Source organism: Microcebus murinus, chromosome 4 (assembly GCF_040939455.1).
Source record: "Microcebus murinus isolate Inina chromosome 4, M.murinus_Inina_mat1.0, whole genome shotgun sequence".
Classification (NCBI taxonomy): Eukaryota; Metazoa; Chordata; class Mammalia; order Primates; family Cheirogaleidae; genus Microcebus; species Microcebus murinus.
The window spans coordinates 72,478,959-72,502,294 of record NC_134107.1 but is presented as its reverse complement, the minus strand read 5'-3'; the positions used below and the strand labels follow the sequence as shown (position 1 = coordinate 72,502,294).

Here is a 23,336-nt window from a genome sequence, read left to right as displayed (position 1 = left end):
ATAGATTGAAATAAATACATTGCAGGTGGTAAAGACAGTATGGTGTTTTTTTTAACTTTGTAGTTTTAATTATCTCCTACAGCATGTGTTGTAAAAATGTAGTTTGTTTAAAAAAGAGCGAGCTTGAAAGCTATGAGATTAGGCTACTGCTAACAAACTCTTTCTGCCATTTGTCAGTGGTTAAACTTGGGGAAGTTCTAGGTTTTACAAACCTTTATTGAACACCTATTTTGCACCATTCTTCTATACGAATTATTTATTTTTTTTCTTCCCTAATATCGATCTGTTGCAATGCAGGATACATAACCTGTATCAATTCCACACCTTTCTCACCCTTCACCAGGCCTCTGGAACAAGTTTGAGAGGATTCTTATTACATACTAACAGACTAGGTAGTAAAGCACAATTCCTCAGTAGAGTGAATCTGAGCTTCTTTGAAGCCCCTGAGAATTACGTCAGCTTTAACCATAGCCAGGGTCTCTTTGTATGCAGCAGTGTCTTAAAATCTTTGCTTCAGTGTGGGATTGGGCGGGGAAGGGGGTGAAGAAGGGAGTAGGTAGCGGGAGGCTGTAGGTGAGGGTTGCTGGGGGGGGGGCTTTTGTGTGCGGTAGGAGAAGTTGCTGAGGATGGGCTGTGGAAGGGGGACGCTCGTACACAAAAGGCTATTTCCGGCTCAAATTTCGTGACCAAGGCTTTTTGAGTTGAACTTTTTTTTTTTTTTTGCGGAAAACAACAGTCCAAAAGAACCAGGGGTGTGTGTGTGCGTGTGTGTGTGTGTGTGTGTGTACGAGGGGGCGGCGAGGGCCCCCGCTTCAGCGTGAGTGTCGTTCCGCACATGTTCCTGGGCATTTGAGAGCAGGCCGGGCTGCAGAGCGCGGAGGACGCCTCCAAGTTCCCACCCGGGCCGTCCCGAGCGGCGGCAGCCACAACAACAGGCTCGCCCCCAGACAAAGGGGCCGGCGCGGCGCTGCGGGCTGGTGCAGCCGGCCGTGGGCCGCGGGGCGCGCGCGGGGAGCGCGGGGCCGGGGCCGCCGAGAGGGCAGAGCGGACCCGGCGCGGGTCGGAGTCGGGGTGCCCGGGAGGACCCGGCTCCTCCGGGGCGCAGACCTCGCCCCGGCTGGCTCCGTGCCGGGCCTTCGGGCTTCCACCCAGTCTTTGACCCTCTGTCCCCACGCGGTGCCCCCTCCCCCCGCAGCTGCACCGCTGTGACCGCTGCCCGGGCCGCTGCTGCTCCTTTCCGAGCGGGGCCGGCGGCATGGCTGTGTCCTGGAGGAGCTGGCTCGCCAACGAAGGGGTTAAACACCTCTGCCTGGTAGGATGGCGGGTTTTGTCTCTCCTGCATCTCCTGCTGCGGTTTTTGATTCATTCTGTGAGCGTGCCGCGCCGGGTGGGAAGCTGGAAGTGGAAGTTTTGTCTCTTAATTTGAGCATTCTCAACTAACAAAACTTTACGCCGGGGATAATGACGACTCCCCTCCACCCCCAGCCCCATGCATGGGAATTTTCCTGCACACTGATGGGAGAGCAGATGTGGAGGAAGAGAGGTCACTTTAAGTGAACACAGCTTTTTCTTAACCCTTTAAATATTTTTTGCCTCCTTTGCTCTTTTCCCAGATTGTTTCTGTTTGCTTGGGTATGGTGATGTCATTAATATATTAGTCTGATTTCATACTGTAGGGGATATCTTCGGTTCATTTAGGAGACCTATTTGCAACTCAAATGCTTAATCTCAGGTGAAGGGGCTGAGTAAAGTCAGATTTGTTTTTCCTCTGAGTGGTTTTCAGCTTACTGGTTAATAGAATATGCTTTATGAAATTACTAAGTTCCACTCTAAGTACTGTGTCAAGGGAATTTACTCGTGGTTTCCATTCATCAGGTAATGGTTATTTTCAATTTTTGTTTCCTCTCTCCCTTGCTGATTGGTTTAGCTCATTTGGCTTTCCCTGAATATCCTGCTTTTCTGGAAAACCTTCTTGCTGTATAACCAAGGGCCAGAGTATCACTACATCCACCAGATGTTGGGGGTAAGTGGAACTTGGGTGATCTGGTGGAGTGGGTTTAATACTGGCAGACATTCTACAGGGCTTGGTCAATTCTTCCATTCATTAAAAAAACATGTGTTGTTCACTTTAGAAACAGTTATTGTACTCTAAAGTCGTCAAGTTTTCTTGATTTATCATTTACACTTGTCCAGGTTAAAAACATTGACTCTCTTAAGAACCAAAGGTAATATCTGCTAAAGTAAAATGAATGAACCAGCCAGACCAGACTATTAGTGCCTAAAAAGAAGTTGCTACTTCTTGCCAGCTACAAAGTGCCCTGAAGGATCTGCTTCACCAGGAAGACCAACCAATGACAGGCTTTTAGTTTTCACTTGTCAAGGCCTTTACCCTGTTCATAAACTTATTGAGAGGATTTCTGCACCGCTTGCTTGTATTGACAGCTCTCACAAAGTATGTGTCTAATGGGGTTATTCCTTTTAGGGCAGTTTTCAGCTGCTTGCCTTGGGTTAGTGGTTGATTGTGGTTCCAGTGTTCTAGTCTAATGTAAGAATGATACTATGCCAAACTTTGTTCTGATATACTTCATGCTGATATTTTTCTTTTCTGTATTTTATGGCGATTCTGATCTCTTTCTTCCTTTGCGTCCTCTTCCTACTTGACTCAACAAAAGGTAGTATCTTGAGGGCATCTTACTTGTATAAGGAGATTGCATTTTCTAAGCAAGAAGCAAAAGTATAAAGCACTGCAAAACCTTTTTGTCATTGCTTCTCATTGGGGAAGAAAATACATTCCAAAGGGGAGATGCACTACTTTATTTTTAATGGTTTAATGACTTTTAAAAATTATGATTAGTTCAGATACATTCATTGGAATAAGCCCTCTCTTTCACATTTTAGATGTACAGCACTTACTTGTCTTTAAACCCCAGAGCCTAGAGTAGTGATTGGCATAAATTAAGTCTGCATTAAATTGCAGCTGAATTAATTAATTAATATTTTATTTTTACAATGCAGTACTATTTTTCATACTTTATTGGTCACCCAATTTATAATTTAGAAGTTTAACGCCTATGTTTTTAGCTACTGAATTGAGAAAAATAGGCTCAAAGATTAAACTCATTTTATTGGTAACTTTTAAATATGAACATTTCTTTTTTTATCTGTCCAGCCATCCAGAAACTGTCTTGAAACCTGTGCTTTTCAAATGGGCACATAAAGAGTAAGACCTCACCTCACCCTCAAGTTGCTTACAATTTAATGGAAAAACCAACAAGTAAATAATTATAATTCAATAACTAAGAAAAGCTTTTCTCTAATAAACACATCAGGTCGGCTGATGTCCTTTTTATTTTGTTTCCTAGAAATTCCCTCTTAGGTGTGAATTAATGAACAGGAAGTTTTTCAGTGGAAACTTTATCTGATCTATTGCATAACTTGAACTGCTTGGAGAAAACTCTTGAGAGTTACAGGGGTAAAATGCTCTGGATAAGGAGGTATTTATGTTAATATAAAATTGAAGATTTGGATATTTATTGCAATAACTTGGAAAGCCATAACCAAACTTTGGATTTTAGCTATATGACATGGTATAAGCTAAAATAACAATTTATTTTAGAAAAACTTAATTTATGTTGAAACTAACAATTTAATTTTTATGAACTTGAATGTTGTGCAACTGAACTTCACATTTATTTTGGTGATAAGTCAGACGATTGGGATTATACACACATATAACCCAACATGCTTGAAAAACATTTAAAAATATGTTCCACCTCTCTGTTGTCATCCTCGGTGCTTTTGTTTGAATAATATAACAGGCTAGTTAAGTTATATTATGCTAGTAAAATTCAAGAACTATTGGCACATAGTAGGGACTCAATAAATATTGATCAACTGGAGAGAAAAAATGATAAACAGACCAAATGGAAGAGTAGGAGACAAAAGGGCAAGACACAGATTGAAGAAAGGAGAGATCATTATCCATTAGTTTTCAGGGAAACATAAGAATAATTATAGTGAGTTAATCTTTAAGCCATCTAGTCATTATTCAGCATTTTGCCAAGAGTCACTGTGGAAAAGAAAGATCTTTCTTCTTGGCATCATGCTGAAAGATGAGATATGACTTCCAAACTTCTCACTTTCCAGTAGTTACCCATTATTAATTTTTTTAGTCATGAATATATCTAAACCATTTTGAAACAGATATTTTCAGCCCATATATTACTTTTTAGTGACAAAGCAACTCCTTCTACAGTTTTACCATTTATTTTATGAAGCAGTTTTTAATTTTATTTGTCCTAGGTTTAGCTTTTCTAATCTTATGATGATTATGATATTGTTTCATAGAATAACAATTTGCAGGCACTTTTCAAATTGCAAAGAAATATAGTATAACAATGAGATAGAATTAATTTTTAAATAAGTATTACTGGTGCCCATGTTTTACATCTTTAATACTTATATATTATTAACTTAGTGTCTTCGAGCAGTTTATCTTAGAGCTTATCAAATACTGGGTCTCACCATGATAGGCATGTAGAAATCTCGAAGAGGACATAGGTATTCTGATGTAAAAACTCTCTTTTAGGTGAATTTTGGTTTATAAAAATCATGATAGTCTTTCTGGAAATGCATTTCATTGTGCCATTTAAAATGCAAATAGAAACAGTACCTTCATTTGCTGAATATTTTGATCATAGCATTGAGTATAAAGGTTGCTGTTATTAATCTATAAAACGTAAGATAATAATAAAGTTGTACAGGTATTATGAACAGGAAGTGTCCACAGATTATAGCCCATGTTTAGGAAGACATAGACAAACAGAAGCAGTTAATTCATAGTAATTGCTTGAAATCCCTGTTTTCTCTTGAATAACAACTCTTTATTTATACCTGTGATGTGCCAGGTATTTTAAAAACATTTTGTTTAAGCTAGGCCACTATTCTCCCTACTTTACATACTAGAAAATGTAGGCCGAGGAAGTTGTAGGACTTGTTCAAGTGCCTTTGAATGATCATTGTCAGAGCTAGGATTTGAATGCAGTCCTGTCTGGCCTCTTTGTTTTTTCCTCACACTACACAGCTTTTCTAAACTACTTCACTGATCCATCTCAGATACTTATACCATTGGTTAGTATTACTTTTTATCAGTGCTGCCCAGCAGAAATGCAATGCAAGTGATATATGTTTTAAAATTTAAAGTTTTCCAGTAGCACATTAGAACAGTAAAAAGATGCCAGTAGCATTAATTTTAATAAAATATTTAACCCAATATATCCAAAGTATTATCATTTTGACATGTAGTCAATATTTTAAAATTATTAATGAGATATTTTACATTATCTTTCCTATTAGTTCTTTGAATACAGTATGCATTTTATACTCAAAATACAATTCAGCCACTAAATGTTTTATCAAAAATACCTAATCTGTGTTTAGGTTTCATAACATTTACAGGTGAAAAAGTAAATTCACATATCCAAGTTGTTCCAAACATGCTAAAAGATTTCCCAATAACACAAACGAGTGTCAGCTTTGAAAGTTAAATTCAAATTAATAAAATTAATAAACCTAAAAATTTAGTTCCTGGGTGACTCTAGACATAATTTGACTTACTCAATAGCCACGTGTAGCTAGTGACTACCATTTTGGATAGTTCAAACATTCCCTGGGGGGGGGGGGAAGCTATTCCTACCTTCATGGCCATATGCACGTACCATTTTGCTTCAAAGCAAACAACTAGCCAACCAACCAGCCAATACAAAAAGACATCAGGATATAGGTATTCCTTTTGTTCCTCCTCTACCAAACAGGAGTTGTTATTGGATGGGAAGTTGTGGACTGTAATTATTCACATGGAACAGTCTCTCTGTGACTTCTGTCTCATTTTCTGAGTTTTCTGGAGGTGGGAGCCTTTGAGCATGAAGATAAAATTATTTAATTCTCAGAACTGGAATATCTTTTTATTTCTAGGTTATTGTTCTAAAATTAAGGATTAAAAAATTACGTAAGAATCGAAGATCTTAGGTGCTGAGGCATAAAATAATGTTGGGATCAGTATGTTTCAGTGGGTTTTTCATCATGATTATCCTTTACCAGACTGGTCTGATCCTGACTGGGAGGCAGCATGGTCACGGCTGGTTTGTGCCTGAGTTAATGTGCTAAGCAGACTGTGCACTTCCTAGGAGATGTTTAATTACATAACATGCCGTGAGCGTTGGAATCTTAAAATTAGCTAAGAGGAAAGAAAAAGGTTTTTTTGAGGGAAGCCAAAACAAACACCCAAACAGGAAAACTAACAAACCAAACAATAACCCCCTCCACCCTCCCATAGCAGCTTTCTAAGAAAGGACTTCATTGATACTTTAAGATGAAAACTATTTTGATTCATTCATTTTCAAGGAATGGAAAATGTAGTTGCTTGACTTTAATAGAAAGTACTAATTAACGGGTGTGACCAACCCTGAAAAATTTCGTTTTCTAGTTTTTTTGAATGTTGGGAAATTTAACTCAAAATACTGTTTTTAGAAGCCCTTATCCTAGTTTTCACCCACTTTTGAGTTTCATTTAATTGATGTAAACATTTTAACTTGAGAAGACAATGTATTTTGTGGTACCAGATTTAGTGTTTCTTGGTTTTTATATCTTTTTTCCCTCCAAACTAACATTCATGTATAGACTATTCAATTTCAACTTAGTTGTTCTCTTATTGCCATGATGAGAATTTAACATTTGCTGCTGTTGTTGTTGTTTTTCTTTTTTTCACAAATATTGTCTTAGATCTGCTGCATGATCGTGAAGGGTTTTTTTTTGCTTTGTTTTGTTTTTTAAACTCTTTTTGAAATACTGTGTTATGTGGAAGAAAATTTGTGAAGGTTCAGAGTCTTCCTAACTTTCTAGTGGAATACAGGGATGATCTCTCTTTGGTCAATCATTATCCTTTAGAAACATTTAACTAATTTACCCTTTCAAGAGTCTGGATGTTATATCATAACATTTTACAGGGACAGAAATCTGATGTCATGTGAATTTCTTAAGGTCAGAGACTGGAATCTCTGGACAAATGGATCTAGGAATTTAAATCTGTGTTGGTTTCACAGCTGGCCTGGGCAGCTTTGATTCTGCTGAGAAGGAATATATGCTTCCTGTCAATTTCAGAAGAGACTTAATCATTAACTTATTTTTTTTAATTGCACACAATATAAAGTCATTAGCTAGAGTTGCCCAGGCATGCATTGTGGTTTCAATTAAGGAGGTATTTTTAGCTAAGTGTTATTTTTTGTTTGTTTTTATTCTTAATATTCTGCTATTTGAAAACAATTTTCTTCTTGTTTACTGACAGATGAAATAGGCTATATTACTTTGGTGAAATAGCATTATATTTTTTTATCTATTCACAATAGGTAGCAATTCATAGATTTTTAGACTTGGAAGGGAACTTTGATATCTTTACTTAGACAACTTTCTCATTTTCCAAAAGAAAAATTGAGACTGAATGATTTGTTCTCTCAGCCACTGAATTAATGGCTTGGTCATTATTTGGTCATTGTTTGATCATCTCAGTCTAATATTAGCCTGCTATAATGAATAGCTATATGAATACATGCAAGAGCACATTAAATTCCACACTGTATGGCCTGCTAGCTTCACATTTTATGTGACAATATTTTAGATGTCTATCAATTTAAGAAGTTAAGGAAAATTATTGATTTACCCTCAAGATAAAGTATATTTTTAGCATTATAGTTGTTATAGACTTACCTTAAGTAAATTGTTAAGGAATTATGAGGCTTATTTTTATTCAAATTCTTTCTGATTCCACAATATTTATCAGAATTGTAGAGCTCAAGATTTAACTTCTTTGTTATGTACAGCTAAATGCCCACTGCATAATTCTCTATTATCAATACCACCCAAAACAGCATATAATTAGAAATTAGAATAAATCTCAGAGGTTTTCAGGTCTACTTCCTTTATTTTGTTATGAATTATATTAATAATATCAGTAACAGAGTACATTCAGTTAGGACTGGCTAAGTACTAGACATTAGTCTAAGGGCTTTGCATCGATTACTTTATTTAATCTTCTCATCCATCCTATGGAGTAGATGTTTTCAATGGTTTGCTTTGCAGCTGAGAAACTATATTAGAGAGATTCCATCACTGGCTAATGACAGAGGCAGTGGACAGAGGACAGAGGCAGGACTCCAGCCCAAGATCCAGAACTTGTATTTTTTAAAAAATTTTAATTGACAGATAAAAATTGTACATATTTGTTGTGTATAACATGATGTTTTGAAATATGTATATATTGTGGGATGGCTAAATTGGTGAATTACCTCACATACTCATCATTTTTTTGTGGTGAGAACTCATAAAATCTACTCTCTCAGCGTTTTCAAGAATACAGTATATTGTTATTAATTATAGTCACTGTGTTGTAAAGTAGATCGCTTGAACTTATTCCTCCTTTTTAACTCAAATTCCTTCACCAGCCGGGGTAACTACTCTACTCTCGAGTTCTATGAATACAGTTAGATTCTTTTTTAGATTCCACATATAACGGAAGTCATTTAGTATTTTTCTTTCTGTGCCTGGCTTATTTTACTTAACTTGATGTCCTCCAGGTTCATTCATATTGTCACAAATGACAGGATTTCCTTCTTTTTAAAGGCTGAATAGTAGGTATTCCATTGTGTGTGTGCGTGTGTGTGTGTGTGTGTGTGTCACATTTCCTTCATCCATTCACCCATTGAAAGAATTTGTATTCTGAACCATTATACTCTTCTGCCTCTGTGCAATGTTAATATAGGTTGAACCACATGGAATTGTCATTTTGGTAGAGCAAAAACAGTCCAATATCAGCCATTTTAGATGGTTACCATATATTATTCACATATGATGTGCCAGACATAGTTCTTGGCCCTTTACTTTTATAATCTCATTTAATCCTTATATTTGATTCCTTATAGCAACTGTGGAAGATAGGAATTACCACTTTTTACATAATTGAGAGCTGAGATTCTGCGTGGTTAGGTAACTTTTCTTAGATGACACAGCTAACAAGTGGAGAAGCCCCATTTGAGCCCATATCTGTCTGATACTGATGACCGTGCTTTCAATCACTGTGCTCTACCAGGTGAGGTTCTGAGACAGATAATGGTAGAACCTGGAATTCTCTACTATTATCTAAGGGTCTTATGCATCATTCCACAGTGGCTCTGAGCAAGACTGTATGTGTGTTTATTAGTGTGTTTTTGCATTTGTTAATAAGTACTTGATCAGAGGTAAAGGGGGGATTACATGAATTATTTTTAAATTTGAGGCAGACATATACCTTAACAGATACCTATTATATTAGTTCGCTAGGGCTGCTTAAACACAAAAAAATTGTTCTTAGACAAGGTAGCATGAGGAAAAAAAATAAAAATAAAAAAGAAATTTGTTTCTTCATAGTTTTAGAATCTAGAAGTCCAAGATCAAGGTGTCAGCAGAGTTGGTTTTTTCTGAGAGACCTTGGCTTGTAGATTGTGCCCTTCTTCCAGTGTCTTCACTTGGTCTTTCCTCTGTGTGTGTCTGTGTCCTAATTTCCTCTTCTTTGCAGCACACCAGTAATATTGAATTAAGGCCCACCCGATGACCTCATTTAACCTTAATTACCTCTTCAAAGACTATTTCCAAATATGGTCCCATTCTGAGGTACTGCACATAAGGACGTAAACATGAATTTTAGGGGACAAAATTTAGCCTGTAGCACCTACCAGCTTTCTCAATCCTCCTCTGGAAGCTAAACATGAGTTTTGAGGAATTAATTTGGGATTAATATAGTTTCTTTCTCCTTAATTGCAGAAGCCTAGCTGAGCACTAGCATTCCAGAATGATATTGCAGAAGGTCTCTTCCCAGGCCCATTTGGGCAGGTGGTGTGATGTGCCTGCTCAGTGGTTTGCAGAGTTTAGTGTGAACCCCACCCTGCAACTATTTTGAGCATTGCTGTTACATACACCTTTACTTCCTCCATGGCTCTGAAGAAGAAAATCAGATAAATTAGCACCCATGAAGAGTAGTATCAGTATTTCATTTTGATCATTTAGATCTTTCATCAAGAGTATGACTTCAGGGAACTGACTTCCAGAGGAGGAGCACAGTGAATATTGAGAAGCTATATTACATTGCATACTACTGAGGTTAATAATAGTAGTAATAGTGGTATTCACTCATAGTCATAGTAATTGTGTATATTTTCTTCTGGGCAACACCCAACCTGGAGGGAGAGGAGCCTGTAGAACTGTGGAATGTTCTACTCCATTTACTTGCTTTTAACAGATGACTTTAATTGTAGTCAAATGCCTTCTTTGTGGACTCAGTGCAAAGCTGAATGTGGATGGTAGGTCTTCTTACTCCTGGGAAGTGTTTCTTTGTGTTTATTACACTAAGCACTGAGTTTATTATAAAATTGATTTTGAAATTGTTTAGGTATTTCTGGAGAGAAAAAAAATTATAATTTTTTTTTTTAAATAAAGGATTTCAGAGCTATATGGATATGAGTTTGAATTGTAGTTAGGCATTTCTCTACTTTTATGATTTTGGCAAGCTGCTTTTCTGAGCCTAAGTTTAACTTATCTATAAAATAAGGCTTAAATTTTACTCTTAGGTTAGTTGGGAAGATTTACATGAGAAAATGCAAGTGAAATGCTCATCACTTGATACATGACTAATACATGTTACCATTTGTAATTATTACTACAAATATTAAATAATAGTACTTAGTATTAATGGTATTACTAAATGGTAATATTATAAATTATTTATATTTTATAGATGTAAACATTAAAAGGAATTTAGAGATGCATAAAGATGGAAGGGATTTTCCCCTCATATAGCAGATGGCATCTAGGAAGAGTTATCCTTTGTTCCATTATTACAGTGCTCACAGTGGTGCTCAATAAATAGATATTTGATGATAAAGTTGTATGTTTGCTGGTTAGTTGGAACATTCTGCTTTCAGTTCCTTGGTTGACCTCTGGCTGCCTCCCTGGCCCTTCTGGAGAGAGGAAGGCTATGTCCTGCTATCTGTCATTGGCACACAGTTTGTGGCAACTTGGCTGTGATTGTTGGATGGAATTTTAGTTTGAGGAAAAAAATATTTCATTCAGGAAAGGGTTATTTAATACTTTTTATTAATCTTCACTGAAGCTTGGAGTTTCCAACAGACAAACAAGGGAAGTATTACCTATCCCATGAAATTATTGTGGATCTGAAAGGAAATTAAAATAAATAATAATAATAGATAGAGCCAACTTCTATTGACATCTTCTCATGGACCTGACATTGTGCTAAGTTTCTGATATGTTCTATGCCAGAGTCATCATTATCCTACAAGGTAGATTCTATTCATCACAGGAAGGTTAAGACCAGAATTTGTAAGTAATTTGTTCATTGATTAAAGTACATATCATGAATTCCATTATGTAATAGGAAATCTAAAATTGTCTTTCCTTTCTCCACTCTTATCCTTCATGGCCTTATACAGTAATCCCCCTTACTGTTTTGTACCCCAGGGAAACAAGATGAAACTATCTTACCCATCTCAGAGTGTTGTACTGAGGATATGATTTATTAGATAGGAAGTACTTTCAAGAATTGAAATCATCACAAAGATTGTTATTGTACAGATCAAAAATATAGTATTCCTGGGATGTAAAACCCACATATATGGAGGCCAAACTTTTTTTTTTTCTTTTTTTGAGACAGAGTCTCACTTTGTTGCCCAGGCTAGAGTGAGTGCCGTGGCATCAGCCTAGCTCACAGCAACCTCAAACTCCTGGGCTCAAGCAATCCTTCTGCCTCAGCCTCCTGAGTAGCTGGGACTACAGGCATGTGCCACCATGCCTGGCTAATTTTTTCTATATATTTTTAGTTATCCAGCTAATTTCTTTCTATGTATAGTAGAGATGGGGGTCTCGCTCTTTCTCAGGCTGGTCTTGAACTCTTGACCTTGAGCAATCCGCCCACCTCGGCCTCCCAAAGTGCTAGGATTACTGGCATGAGCCACCACACCCGGCCAGGCCCAACTTTTTGTATAAGAGGGTTCCTTAGGGCTGACTGCAGGATTTGAGTATGCTTGGATTTTGGTATTTGTGGAATGTTCTAGAACCAATCCCCATGTATACTGAGGGATGAGTGTATGAGCAAATTATCTAGGTGAGGAGTGAGCCCATCTCACTTTCTAATATCACATCCTAATGCAACTTTGTGATGTAATAAAACTCAAGCAATGTTATAAAAAGTTATGGCCTTGTGAAAAGTAATTTCTTTTCAGTTCTGGCAATGGCACTAAAGAAAAAGTAGATACATTAAGGAAAAGATGGACTTTGATCAATAGAATTTGTGTATATTTTTAGAAATTGGAAAGTTGAATTTGACAATAGCTCCCATCTAAGGATAAATGAATCCAACACACATTCTATATGGGAAAAATTGCATGCTTTTGAGTTTTTACAGATTTAAAAATTGTTAAAAGTCTCCAGGCACAGATCGAGACTTTCAGAGGTGTGATAATAGTTTAAGGCAAGGAAAGATGAATGATACAACCAAAGTGAAAGCATTTTATATAGCTGAGACTTTTTTAAAAATGGCCACTTCAACAATAAGATATATTTAAGAAATGATGTATGCAAAATGCCTTTCTGGCTATATTCCTTTTCTCTATGTTAGGATTTTCAAACAGCAAACAATCTCATTTAATGTAATCATAGAAAGCTCAGTCCATTGGAAAGATCTGGAGTATAAGTGAACCAAACAAGTTTCTTTTCTTTTGTTTCTATACTTCTGTTTCTTTTTGTTAACCCCTTTTCCCCCCTAATATGCTTTTCCTTATGTGTATTCCTTTTATTATCTTATCTTAAATATAATCCCTGTTCTCCCTATATGGGAATATGGATTTCAAGGTGGGTGAAGGTCTCATAAGGAGAGAGAATTGTGGAATAAGAAAATAAGAACTGCCTACTGAGAATACTTATGATGAGAGTGCTTTTACCTCAGTGATTTTCCTTGATTGACATCTGTTTTTATTTTTATGTTTTGTTTTTTTTGAAACAAAGTCTGGCTGTGTTCCCCAGGCTGAAGTGCAGTGGGTATTCCCAGGTGCGAACATAGCATCATAGCATCATAGCACACCACAACTTCCACACCCAGCTTTCAAGTTACTCTTCATATGTTACTTTGGGCCTTTGAGCTTTCTTAATTCTCTTGGTTTGGAAAGTTTGGGCCCTAAACCACATTTGTAAAGTGTGTTAAGTTATGTAAACAAAAGGTGAAGAGCATGTTCTTTTTTTCTTTTTTTCCATAGCTCAGAATATCTAAAGGGAAAATCAAGCAAATATCATCAGTGGTCTATAGTAATGGACTTCAGCTGGAAAAAATGACTCATGTTAAACCACAAGAATGTAGAGCTTCAACACAAATGTTCTTACTTACTTCAGAAATAGAATTTCCTCTTGGGTATTGTCTTTTCCATTTGTTATGTCCCATAGGGTTGGGGATTGGCTCAGACTTTATAGAACCCATCACTGAATTAATTGTTTGGCTATTTTTCTCTTGTACATTTTTTTTAAAAATGTAAGAGCAAATGAATGAATCAAATGAAAATCTTGGAAGAGTTTAGTTTACTGGCTCAGAATGGATCTTCAGGGTTTCTTTAATTGTGGTTAGCTGTAAGAAAACTAGTCTTAGACTTGTTCTGCTTTTAAGTCTTGAGTGTGTTATGCTTAAGAAAGAAAATACGTTTTGTTCCACCAAGAGATTTTAGATATATGAAAATTAATTTGTTAAAGTTCTTTTTGACTTTCATTCTGATTCTTGTTAAAGTCCAGTGTCTGCTATCACCTTTTCCTGAGCATAGAGTGACTATTACTCAGATATCAAACATGGTAATACCTGTGAAAGTCAAGAGTATCAATGGTAGTGATATGATGTCATGGAAAGAACATAGATTTTGTGGAAGAATTGATCTTAGTTGAAATATTGACTTTACCTCTTAACAAATGTACTTTTAATTGTTTTTTCAATTTTAAATTGAGAGTTATATTATTATATGAATGAGCCTTGTGAAACATATTGAGTTATAAAAATGGCAACTTAGTTTAACCTATGTTTAGTTTAACATAGTTTAATGTACAATGTCTCTTAAAGGATTTTTTTTGGGGGTGGGGATAGAGAGAAGGATTAATTAAAATAAGGAAGAAATGAGTATAAGGTCCTCAAAAAGTGTTAATTCACTTCTTCCTAATGGCAAGTTACAGTAGACAAATTCATGACAGTGCTCAGACTCACTTCTTTCAGGAAACATCTTTGTGGAGTTCAGAATGTTTTGATGTTGAAATCTATTTATAAATGTTTTCTAATGACTGTAAAAATTTCCAACAACTAAGAGAAATTATCTTTTAATTTTTAGTGTGAAGCATGAATTCTGAAGTGTTTTGAAAAGATAATTTGCAAATGGCTGTATATATTTTTATTTTCTTTAAGTTCAAAAATATGTAATCTCATGGTTAATTATTTTTCAGTTGGCAACAGTTTCTAAAGTTTAGCCCCAAATTTCTTGGCCTTTTTTAAACCTTCTGTCAAGCAACTCATAGATTGAGATACACATGAAGAAGGCTTATTTGATAGAACATTAGCAGTGAATTCTTCTTGTAAGAACAAAGGATTTTACAACCCTTTTTAATGTCAGGTACAAGGTATTTAATTAAATATTTGTTTCAGTTCGTGACACGCTATCTTCATGGGTCTCCATTAAAAAGATAGGTGCATAGAATGGAATGGATTTTTTTTTAAATGATGGGTAAATATAGAAGTGTCAAAGCAACAACTCACTCTAACTTTCTGAACTGCAAAGTACAGTATAGTAGGTAGACAAATCAAAGGTTAGGAAAGTCGTGAGATGGAGTATGAGTGAAGGTATTTTATTTTGTGCATGGCAGAATATTAGGGTTTTCCTTATTAATATTTTAACATATGTTAAAATACTTTGTTTTCAGAAATTTTTTGCTAAGTGTCTTAACAGCACATAAGATAACCAAGCCATAAGAAATATGGAATGACATTTATCACAAGGGAACCACAAGGTGGATGATATTAAATGTTTGAGTCCCACTTGATTAGGAGTAGTGATAAAGAGTCAGTAACTTTTGTCACTTATGCCCTTCCAGTGCCTCAATATTTCTTCTTTATATTACCTGAAACTGCTGTTATTTCCTAGATTGCCACAGTGTAATATCACTGATGATAACTTCTCTTCCCTGTTCCTTTCCTTTCCCTATCCTATTCATTGAATCCTGTGCTTTACATTAATATCTTTTCATTTAGCAAACATCTAGAAGAAAAGGGATCATCAGCCACTTAATGCCTTTCTTCTGAAAGATTACACCCTGTGCTATTAAAGATTTTCAAGGTAACTTAAAAAGTTTATCATACATTTTCCAGTATGAAAATAGCACATATTATTAGGGAAAAAATGAAAAATGCACAAAAGTAGAAATGAAGGATATCTTCATATTATCAACAGTTAAAGACTATATTATTTCCTATACTTTAAAGACTTTTCCCACTTTATTTTTTTTCTTAAGAAAATATTTTAATGACTTTTTTACATTTATTATAGGGAATGGGGGAAATGCACAAAAAAGAAAAGTTATTATATATCAGCACACACATATAACTGCTGGTAACATTTTGCTATATTTCCTAAGTATAAGTTGTTTTCTTCTTTTAAGTAGCACTGTGATCATTCAGAATAAAGAGTTTTGTATCCTCCTTTTAAAATGTAGCATTAAATATTACATTAGATTTATGTCTATTATCACAAACTCATTATTAAACATATGTTGTTTATTTTTCATATTTCATTGAGTGAATAAAAACACAACTTGAATATTTCCATGCTTTTGGACATCACATTGGCTTCTGTTATTTCACTGACCTAGAAAATGCAGTGAAAACCATCATTGTGCTGAACACCCCTCTGTTTTTACAGTTATATCCTTTGGATATGTTATTAGATTTTCAAATTATATGAGCCCATTTAATTTCTTTTATTGTAAATTTTTATTGCCTATTTATCCAGTGAGCTCTTGGTACTTAATTGTTAAAATATGTTAAATTTCAAAAGGAATTTCTGCTTCTGTATATTGAATACAGATGATACAATAGAAAGAATTAGAAACCCCCCTCTATATCTAAGAGTTAACGACTGGTATTTATTTCATCTATATCTATGTCTATATATCTATGCCTTATATATAGATACACATATGTGCACATTATTAATTAAATAATATAGACATTATTATTTCATTTCACTTCCATGATGTAAGTTTAACTTACTTTATCCTTAATGACTATACAGTGTGGTGTATACCATAATTTATTTTCGATTTTTCTTTTTTTTGGACATTTTAATTATATTCTTTTATTTATTTATTTATTTATTTTCTTTTTTTTTTAATTTCGGCATATTATGGGGGTACAGATTTTAAGGTTTCAATAAATGCCCATTTCCCCCCCCCCAAAAGTCTGAGTCTCCATCATGACCATCCCCTAGATGATGCACATCTCACTCATTATGTATGTATATACCCGCCCCCCTCCCCCCTCCCACCTGCCCAATACTCTATTACTGTAGTACCTATGTGTCCACTTAGGTGCTACTCAGTTAATACCAGTTTGCTGGAGAATATATCTGGTGCTTGTTTTTCCATTCTTGGGATACTTCACTTAGTAGTATGGGTTCCAGCTCTAACCAGGAAAATATAAGATGTGCTATATCACCATTGTTTCTTAGAGCTGAATAGTACTCCATGGTATACATATACCACATTTTATTAATCCATTCTTGGATTGATGGGCACTTGGGCTGTTTCCACAGCCTTGCAATTATGAATTGTGCTGCTATAAACATTCGAGTGCAGGTGTCTTTTTTGTAGAGTGTTATTGGATCATTTGGGTAGATGCCCAGCAATGGGATTGCTGGATGAAATGGTAGATTCACTTGTATCGCTTTAAGGTATCTCCATATTGCTTTCCACAGAGGTTACACTAGTTTGCAGTCCCACCAGCAGTGTAGGAGTGTTCCTCTCTCTCCGCAACCACGCCAGCATTTATTGTTTGGAGATTTTTTGATAAAGGCCATTCTCACTGGGGTTAAGTGATATCTCATTGTGGTTTTGATTTGCATTTTCCTGATGATTAGAGTTGTTGAGCATTTCTTCATATGTTTGTTGGCCATTCTTCTGTCTTCTTTAGAAAAATTTCTGTTCAAGTCCTTTGCCCACTTTTTAATGGGGTTATTTGATTTTTTCGTCCTAATTTTCGTGAGTTCTAAGTATATTCTAGTTATCAGTCCCTTATCGGATGCATAGGATGCAAAAATTTTCTCCCATTCTGTAGGTTGTCTGTTTACTTTCATGACTATTTCTTTGGCTGTGCAGAAGCTTTGTAGTTTGATCATGTCCCATTTATTTATTTTTGTTGCTGCTGTGATTGCCTTTGGGGACTTCTTCATAAACTCTTTGCCCAGGCTGATGTCTAGGAGAGTGCTTCCAACTTTTTCCTCTAGAGTTCTAATAGTTTCATACCTTAGGTTTAAGTCTGTTATCCAGTGTGACTTGGTTTTTGTGAGAGGTGAAAGGTGTGGGTCCTGTTTTAGCCTTCTACAGGTGGCTATCCAGTTTTCCCAGCACCATTTATTGAAGAGGGACTCTTTTCCCCAGCGTATGTTTTTGTCTGCTTTGTCAAATATTAGATGGCTATATGAGGATGGTTTTATATCAGGATTCTCACATCTGTTCCACTGGTCAATATTCCTATTTTTGTGCCAATACCATATTGTTTTAATTACTACAGCTTTGTAGTATAGTTTGATATCTGGCATATTAATGCCTCCCATTTTGTTTTTGTTGCCTAGAATTGCTCTTGATATTCGGGGTCTTCTTTGGTTCCATATGAAGCGTAAAATTATTTTTTCTATATCTGTGAAGAATGCTGATGGGATTTTAATAGGTATTGCATTGAATCTGTAGATCAGTTTGGGTAGTATAGACATTTTGATGATATTGAGTCTGCCGATCCACGAGCATGGTATGGATTTCCATCTGTTTACATCCTCTGTGTTTTCCTTCCTCAGTGTTTCATAGTTCTCCCTGTAGAGGTCTTTTACGTCCTTGGTTAAGTAAATTCCTAGGTACTTTAATTTCTTTGTTGCTATTGTGAAGGGAATTGAGTCTTTGATTTGGTTCTCAATTAGATTGTTGTTGGCGTATATGAATGCTTCTGATTTCTGTGTATTAATTTTGTATCCTGAGACTTTACTAAATTCATTGATCAGTTCCAGGAGTTTCTTGGTTGAATCCTTGGGGTTTTCTAGATACAATATCATATCATCAGCAAACAGTGAAAGTTTGATCTCTTCTGCCCCTATTTGGATACCTTTGATTCCATTTTCCTGTCTGATTGCTGTAGCCAAGACTTCCAGCACTATGTTGAACAGAAGTGGAGATAGTGGGCAGCCTTGTCTGGTTCCAGTTCTAAGTGGGAATGATTTCAATTTTTCCCCATTCAGTATGATGTTGGCTATGGGTCTGTCATATATGGCTTGTATCATTTTTAGGTATGTCCCTTCTATGCCTATTTTCTTAAGTGTTCGTATCATGAAAGGGTGTTGAATTTTGTCAAAAGCTTTTTCTGCATCTATTGAAAGAATCATGTGGTCTTTGTTTTTGCTTCTGTTGATGTGGTGAATTGCATTTATAGATTTACGTATGTTGAACCATCCCTGCATCCCTGGGATGAAGCCCACTTGGTCGTGGTGGATTATTTTTTTGATAAGTGTCTGGATTCGGTTAGCTAAGATTTTGTTGAAAATTTTTGCATCTATATTCATTACGGATATTGGTCTGTAGTTTTCTTTTTTTGTTGCATCCTTTCCTGGTTTTGGTATCAGAGTAATATTCGCTTCATAAAAGGTGTCGGGGAGGTTTCCGTTCTTCTCGATATTGTGGAATGGTTTCTGCAAGATAGGTACTAGTTCTTCTTTGTAAGTATGGTAAAATTCAGGTGTGAAGCCATCTGGACCAGGACTTTTCTTTTTAGGGAGATTTTTAATTGCTGTTTCTATTTCAGCTGTTGAGATTGGTCTGTTCAGGGAATCTATTTCTTCCTGGTTGAGCCTAGGGAGGCTGTGTGTTTCTAGAAATTTGTCCATTTCCTCCACATTTTCTAGTTTGTGTGCATAAAGATTTTTGTAGTATTCATAAATTGTATCTTGTATCTCTTTGGGATCAGTTGTGATATCTCCTTTTTTATTCCTGATGGAGCTTATTAGAGATTTCTCTTTTCTGCTTTTCGTTAGCTTAGCCAATGGTGTGTCAATTTTGTTTATTTTTTCAAAGAACCAACTTTTTGTTTTATTAATCTCCTGAATAGCTTCCCTGTATTCAATTTCATTTAGTTCTGATTTGATCTTGTTGATTTCACTTCTTCTGCTGGGTTTGGGGTTGGTCTGTTCTTCTTTTTCCAGCTCTTTGAGTTGTTTCATTAGATTGTCTATTTGTGATCTTCTTGTCTTTTGGTTATAGGCATTTATGGAAATAAACTTTCCTCTCAGAACTGCTTTAGCTGTGTCCCAGAGGAATTGATAACTTGTCTCTCCATTGTCGTTTTCTTCATAGAACTTTTTTATTTCCATCCTTATTTCTTCATTTAGGAAGTAATCATTTAGTAGGAGGTTGTTTAATTTCCACGTTTTTGTGTAGAAATGTGAGTTTCTGTTAGGGTTAATTTCTAGTTTTATTCCACTGTGATCTGAGAAGGTACATGGTATGATTTCTATTTTTTTAAATTTCTTTAAATTTTCTTTGTGTCCTAGGATATGGTCAATCTTAGAGAATGTCCCGTGAGCTGATGAGAAGAACGTATATTCAGTGGATTTTGGGTAGAATGTCCTGTAGATGTCTGTCAGACCCATTGTTCTAGAGTTTTGTTTAAGTCCATTATTTCTTTATTAATTTTCTGTTTGGAGGATCTGTCTCGTGCCATCAGTGGGGTGTTGAAATCTCCGGCGATTATGGAGTTGCTATTAATCCATTTGCTTAGCTCCAGTAAGGTTTGCTTTATGAATCTGGGTGCACCTAAGTTGGGTGCATATATATTTAAAATTGTTATCTCTTCTTGTTGGACTGTGCCCTTCACCATTATATAATGACCCTCTTTGTCTTTTACTACTTTTGTTGGTTTAAAAACTAAATCGTCTGAAATTAGAACTGCCACACCAGCCTTCTTTTGGCTTCTATTTGCTCGGAATATTGATCTCCACCCTTTTATTTTTAGTCTATATGCATCCTTGCAGGTTAGATGTGTTTCCTGAAGACAGCATATACTTGGCCTGTATTTTCTTATCCATTCAGCCAGCCTATGTCTCTTGAGTGGAGAGTTTAAGCCATTCACATTTATTGAGAGAACTGATAGGTAAGGTAGATTACTGATCATTCTGTTGGGTTGGATGTTGTTGCTATGATTTCTGTCTTGAGCCATTGTAATATCTGGCCTTTCATATCTTTGGGTTTTTGGTTGTTTTTATATTCGTGGGTTATTATTATGATATTCCGTGCGTAAGGCTGTTTTAAGTACTTCTTGTAGGGCTGGTCTTGTCTTGGTGAATTCTCTGAGCCTTTGCTTGTCTGAGAATGTTTTTATTTCTCCTTCATATATGAAGCTTAGTTTTGCAGGGAATAATATTCTAGGCTGGGCATTGTTTTGTTTCAAAAGAGTGAGAATGGGGCCCCAGTCTCTCCTTGCTTGTAAAGTCTCATTAGAGAAGTCTGATGTTATTCGAATTGGCTTTCCCTTGTATGTGACTTGCTTCTTTTGTCTTACAGCTCTTAGAAGGGCCTCTTTAGTTGATACTTTGGTCAGTCTGATGGCTGCATGTTGTGACGTCTTCCTGTTTGCGTTGAATCTCCCAGGGGTCCTCTGAGCTTCTTGAACTTGTGTATCAAGATTTTGAGCAAGGCCTGGGAAATTTTCCTCTCTTCAAACAGCTTGTCCAACCCTTGAGTGTTGTCTTCTTCCCCTTCTGGTAAGCCTATGACCCTCACATTAGGTTTCTTCACATAATCCCACATCTCTTGTAGGATTTGCTCTTTTCTCTTGTTTCTCTGCTCTATTTCTGTGACTGATTTATTTAATTGGAGGGTGTTATCTTCAAGCTCTGAGATTCTTTCTTCTGTTTGATCTACCCTGTTCTGGAGAGTTTCCACTGTATTTTGTAGTTCCTTGAATTGATTCTTCATTTCCAGGAGTTCAGTTACACTTTTCTTCATTGTGTCTATTTCTTTTCCCATATCCTGGAGGCTTTTTGTGGTTTCTTTGTGTTGGTTATTGAGTTGTTGCAGCTGGGTGAGTGTTCTTATGATCCACAGACAAAATTCCTCTTCTGTCATATTGGTTGCCTGATTTTGGTTGGTGTCCTTTTCTAGGGGGCTGGTGCTCCTCTTTGGGGGTGTGTTTTCCGTTTGGTTCTTCATATTTCCCGAGTTCTTTTGCTGATTTCTTCCCATTTCGATCAGTTGTTGTTTCTTTCCTTAAGTTATTGTTTGGGTATTCACACACCTTGTTTATTTTCTGAGGTGTTAGGTGGTGTCTGTGGGTGAAATTGGACCGCTCCCTGTATATTGAGTCAGTGGGTGCCGTGGAAAGGCTGTGCAAGATGCCGTCCCTGTCAGTAGGTGGCGTTTGCTTGGAGGAACAGGCTATGATGTTGATTTTGTGTCCTGTTATCTGCTCTTATTCTGGGCGGAGCTGGGTTGGGTAAGCCTGCCCTCAGGCTGATAGCAGGGGTCAAAGTTCTGTTCTCTGCTTCCAGGGTAAGCTGTCAGGGTGGGGCTGGAATGGTCCCGCTCAGCCAGAAAGTCTGCATGTGGGGGTGGGGCTGTCTGAGATCTGCAGTCTGGAACGGGCCTCGCTTCTTTCCACCCTCCCCAAATCCGCAGCTACTCCTGGGCCTCTGCCAGCAGGCCAGACCAGAAGCCACCAGGCCTCCCCGGACTGTGATGCCGGCGGGGAGGTTCCCTGCACAGGAACGCCACCTGGGTTGGGCACTCGGCCTCCTCCTGGGAGGAGGGTTGCCCTCTAGGACGCTGATCTGCCCCTGGAGGCACACACACCTTAGTAGGCTGTTCACGTATAACCCTTCTGTGCCCTGGTCAATGCTAGCCCTCGGTGCAGGGGATCTGATCTGCAGGTCCGACCTCTGGGTCCCAGAGTTCAAACTGTATCCCCACCAGGGAGAGGATTTCCGGTCCCAATTAACCCATAGGGAGCCCAAGCTGGGTCTATGTCTCTCAGCCTCTGAGTCGGCACCGTTTTCCTGGGAACACGGTGCCAGCAGCACCTGGGAGGGCGGGCGGGGAGGGAGCTCACAGTCTGAGTTCCCCTGAGTCAGGTGTAGGGTCCCAAACGGGAAGGTCCCCTTCCCTGGAGGTGCCTCCAGCTGGTGGCTGTATTGTCTTTCTGGGCAGCCGAGGGTAGGGTCGGTGGAGGGGTGGAGGAGGCAATATGGCGCCTGCCGTGCGGCTCAGGTCTGTGCACATGGAGGTGCCCGGAGGAAGTTGGGAACCTGGTGCCACTACAGGTGGCACCTGGTGTCTGCTACAGGCTTACTGCTGGCTGGTGGCGGCGGTCTCTGGGCTGGTGTCCGCAGGTCTCTCCACCCGCTGGGGAGCCCACCAGCAGTCCCAAATTCAGGGGAGGGGAAACAGCAAATCCACCTACCTTTGCCGCTGGTCTCCGGGCTGCTCCGGTGGTCTCAGCCTTTAGTTCTCCTCCGCAGCCCCCTCCCGTGGAGTCTCCCGGGGTCTCAGGTACCCCTCCTTCCGGCCCTTTTCCGCTGTATGCTCATCTTCTTGCTTCTTTCCTCTAATTTCTGCTAGAATCTGTCTTTTCTGCAGAGACACTCTGTCTGGCGGTGTTATTCGTCGGCCATCTTGCTCCGCCCCCCTCTTTTATTTATTGATTTATTTGTATTACAGATCTATTGCAGTGAATATCTTTGTTAAAATTGACTTATACACTTGGAGAGTGTTTCTCTATGCCATTTTATTTTTTAAAGAAAGTCTAAGATGTGATATTTTGGTCTCATTCAATGTTATTTTTTCTTAGGGAAATAAGATTGAATTTGAATTATATTTCATCTTTTATTGCAATCCTTTTTCTTCGTAAAAAGTGGCACTGGTTTTGTAAAACTTTTATTTATAACATTTGAAAACTAGGTAGTAAATTAGAA

General features: G+C 37.4%; 1 protein-coding gene across 6 annotated transcripts in view; it reads left to right on the top strand.

Annotated features, from left to right (window-relative positions):
• Positions 1-515: 515 nt before the first annotated feature.
• The window catches only part of NOX4 (NADPH oxidase 4), a 172,348-nt gene continuing 149,527 nt past the window's right edge, over positions 516-23,336 (top strand). For 2 of the 6 annotated variants that reach the window (XM_076002414.1, XM_076002412.1), the window contains exons 1-2: positions 516-556; positions 1,928-2,023. Coding sequence is in view for 4 of the 6 variants with exons in the window: in XM_076002412.1 (XP_075858527.1) it covers positions 2,015-2,023 (9 nt within the window). In the remaining 2 variants the exon portion in view is untranslated. Of the gene's footprint in view, positions 557-731; positions 1,313-1,349; positions 1,633-1,927; positions 2,024-15,371; positions 15,453-23,336 lie in introns of those variants that run through there. The other 4 variants (XM_076002411.1, XM_020286645.2, XM_076002413.1 and 1 more) reach the window with 3 other exon arrangements.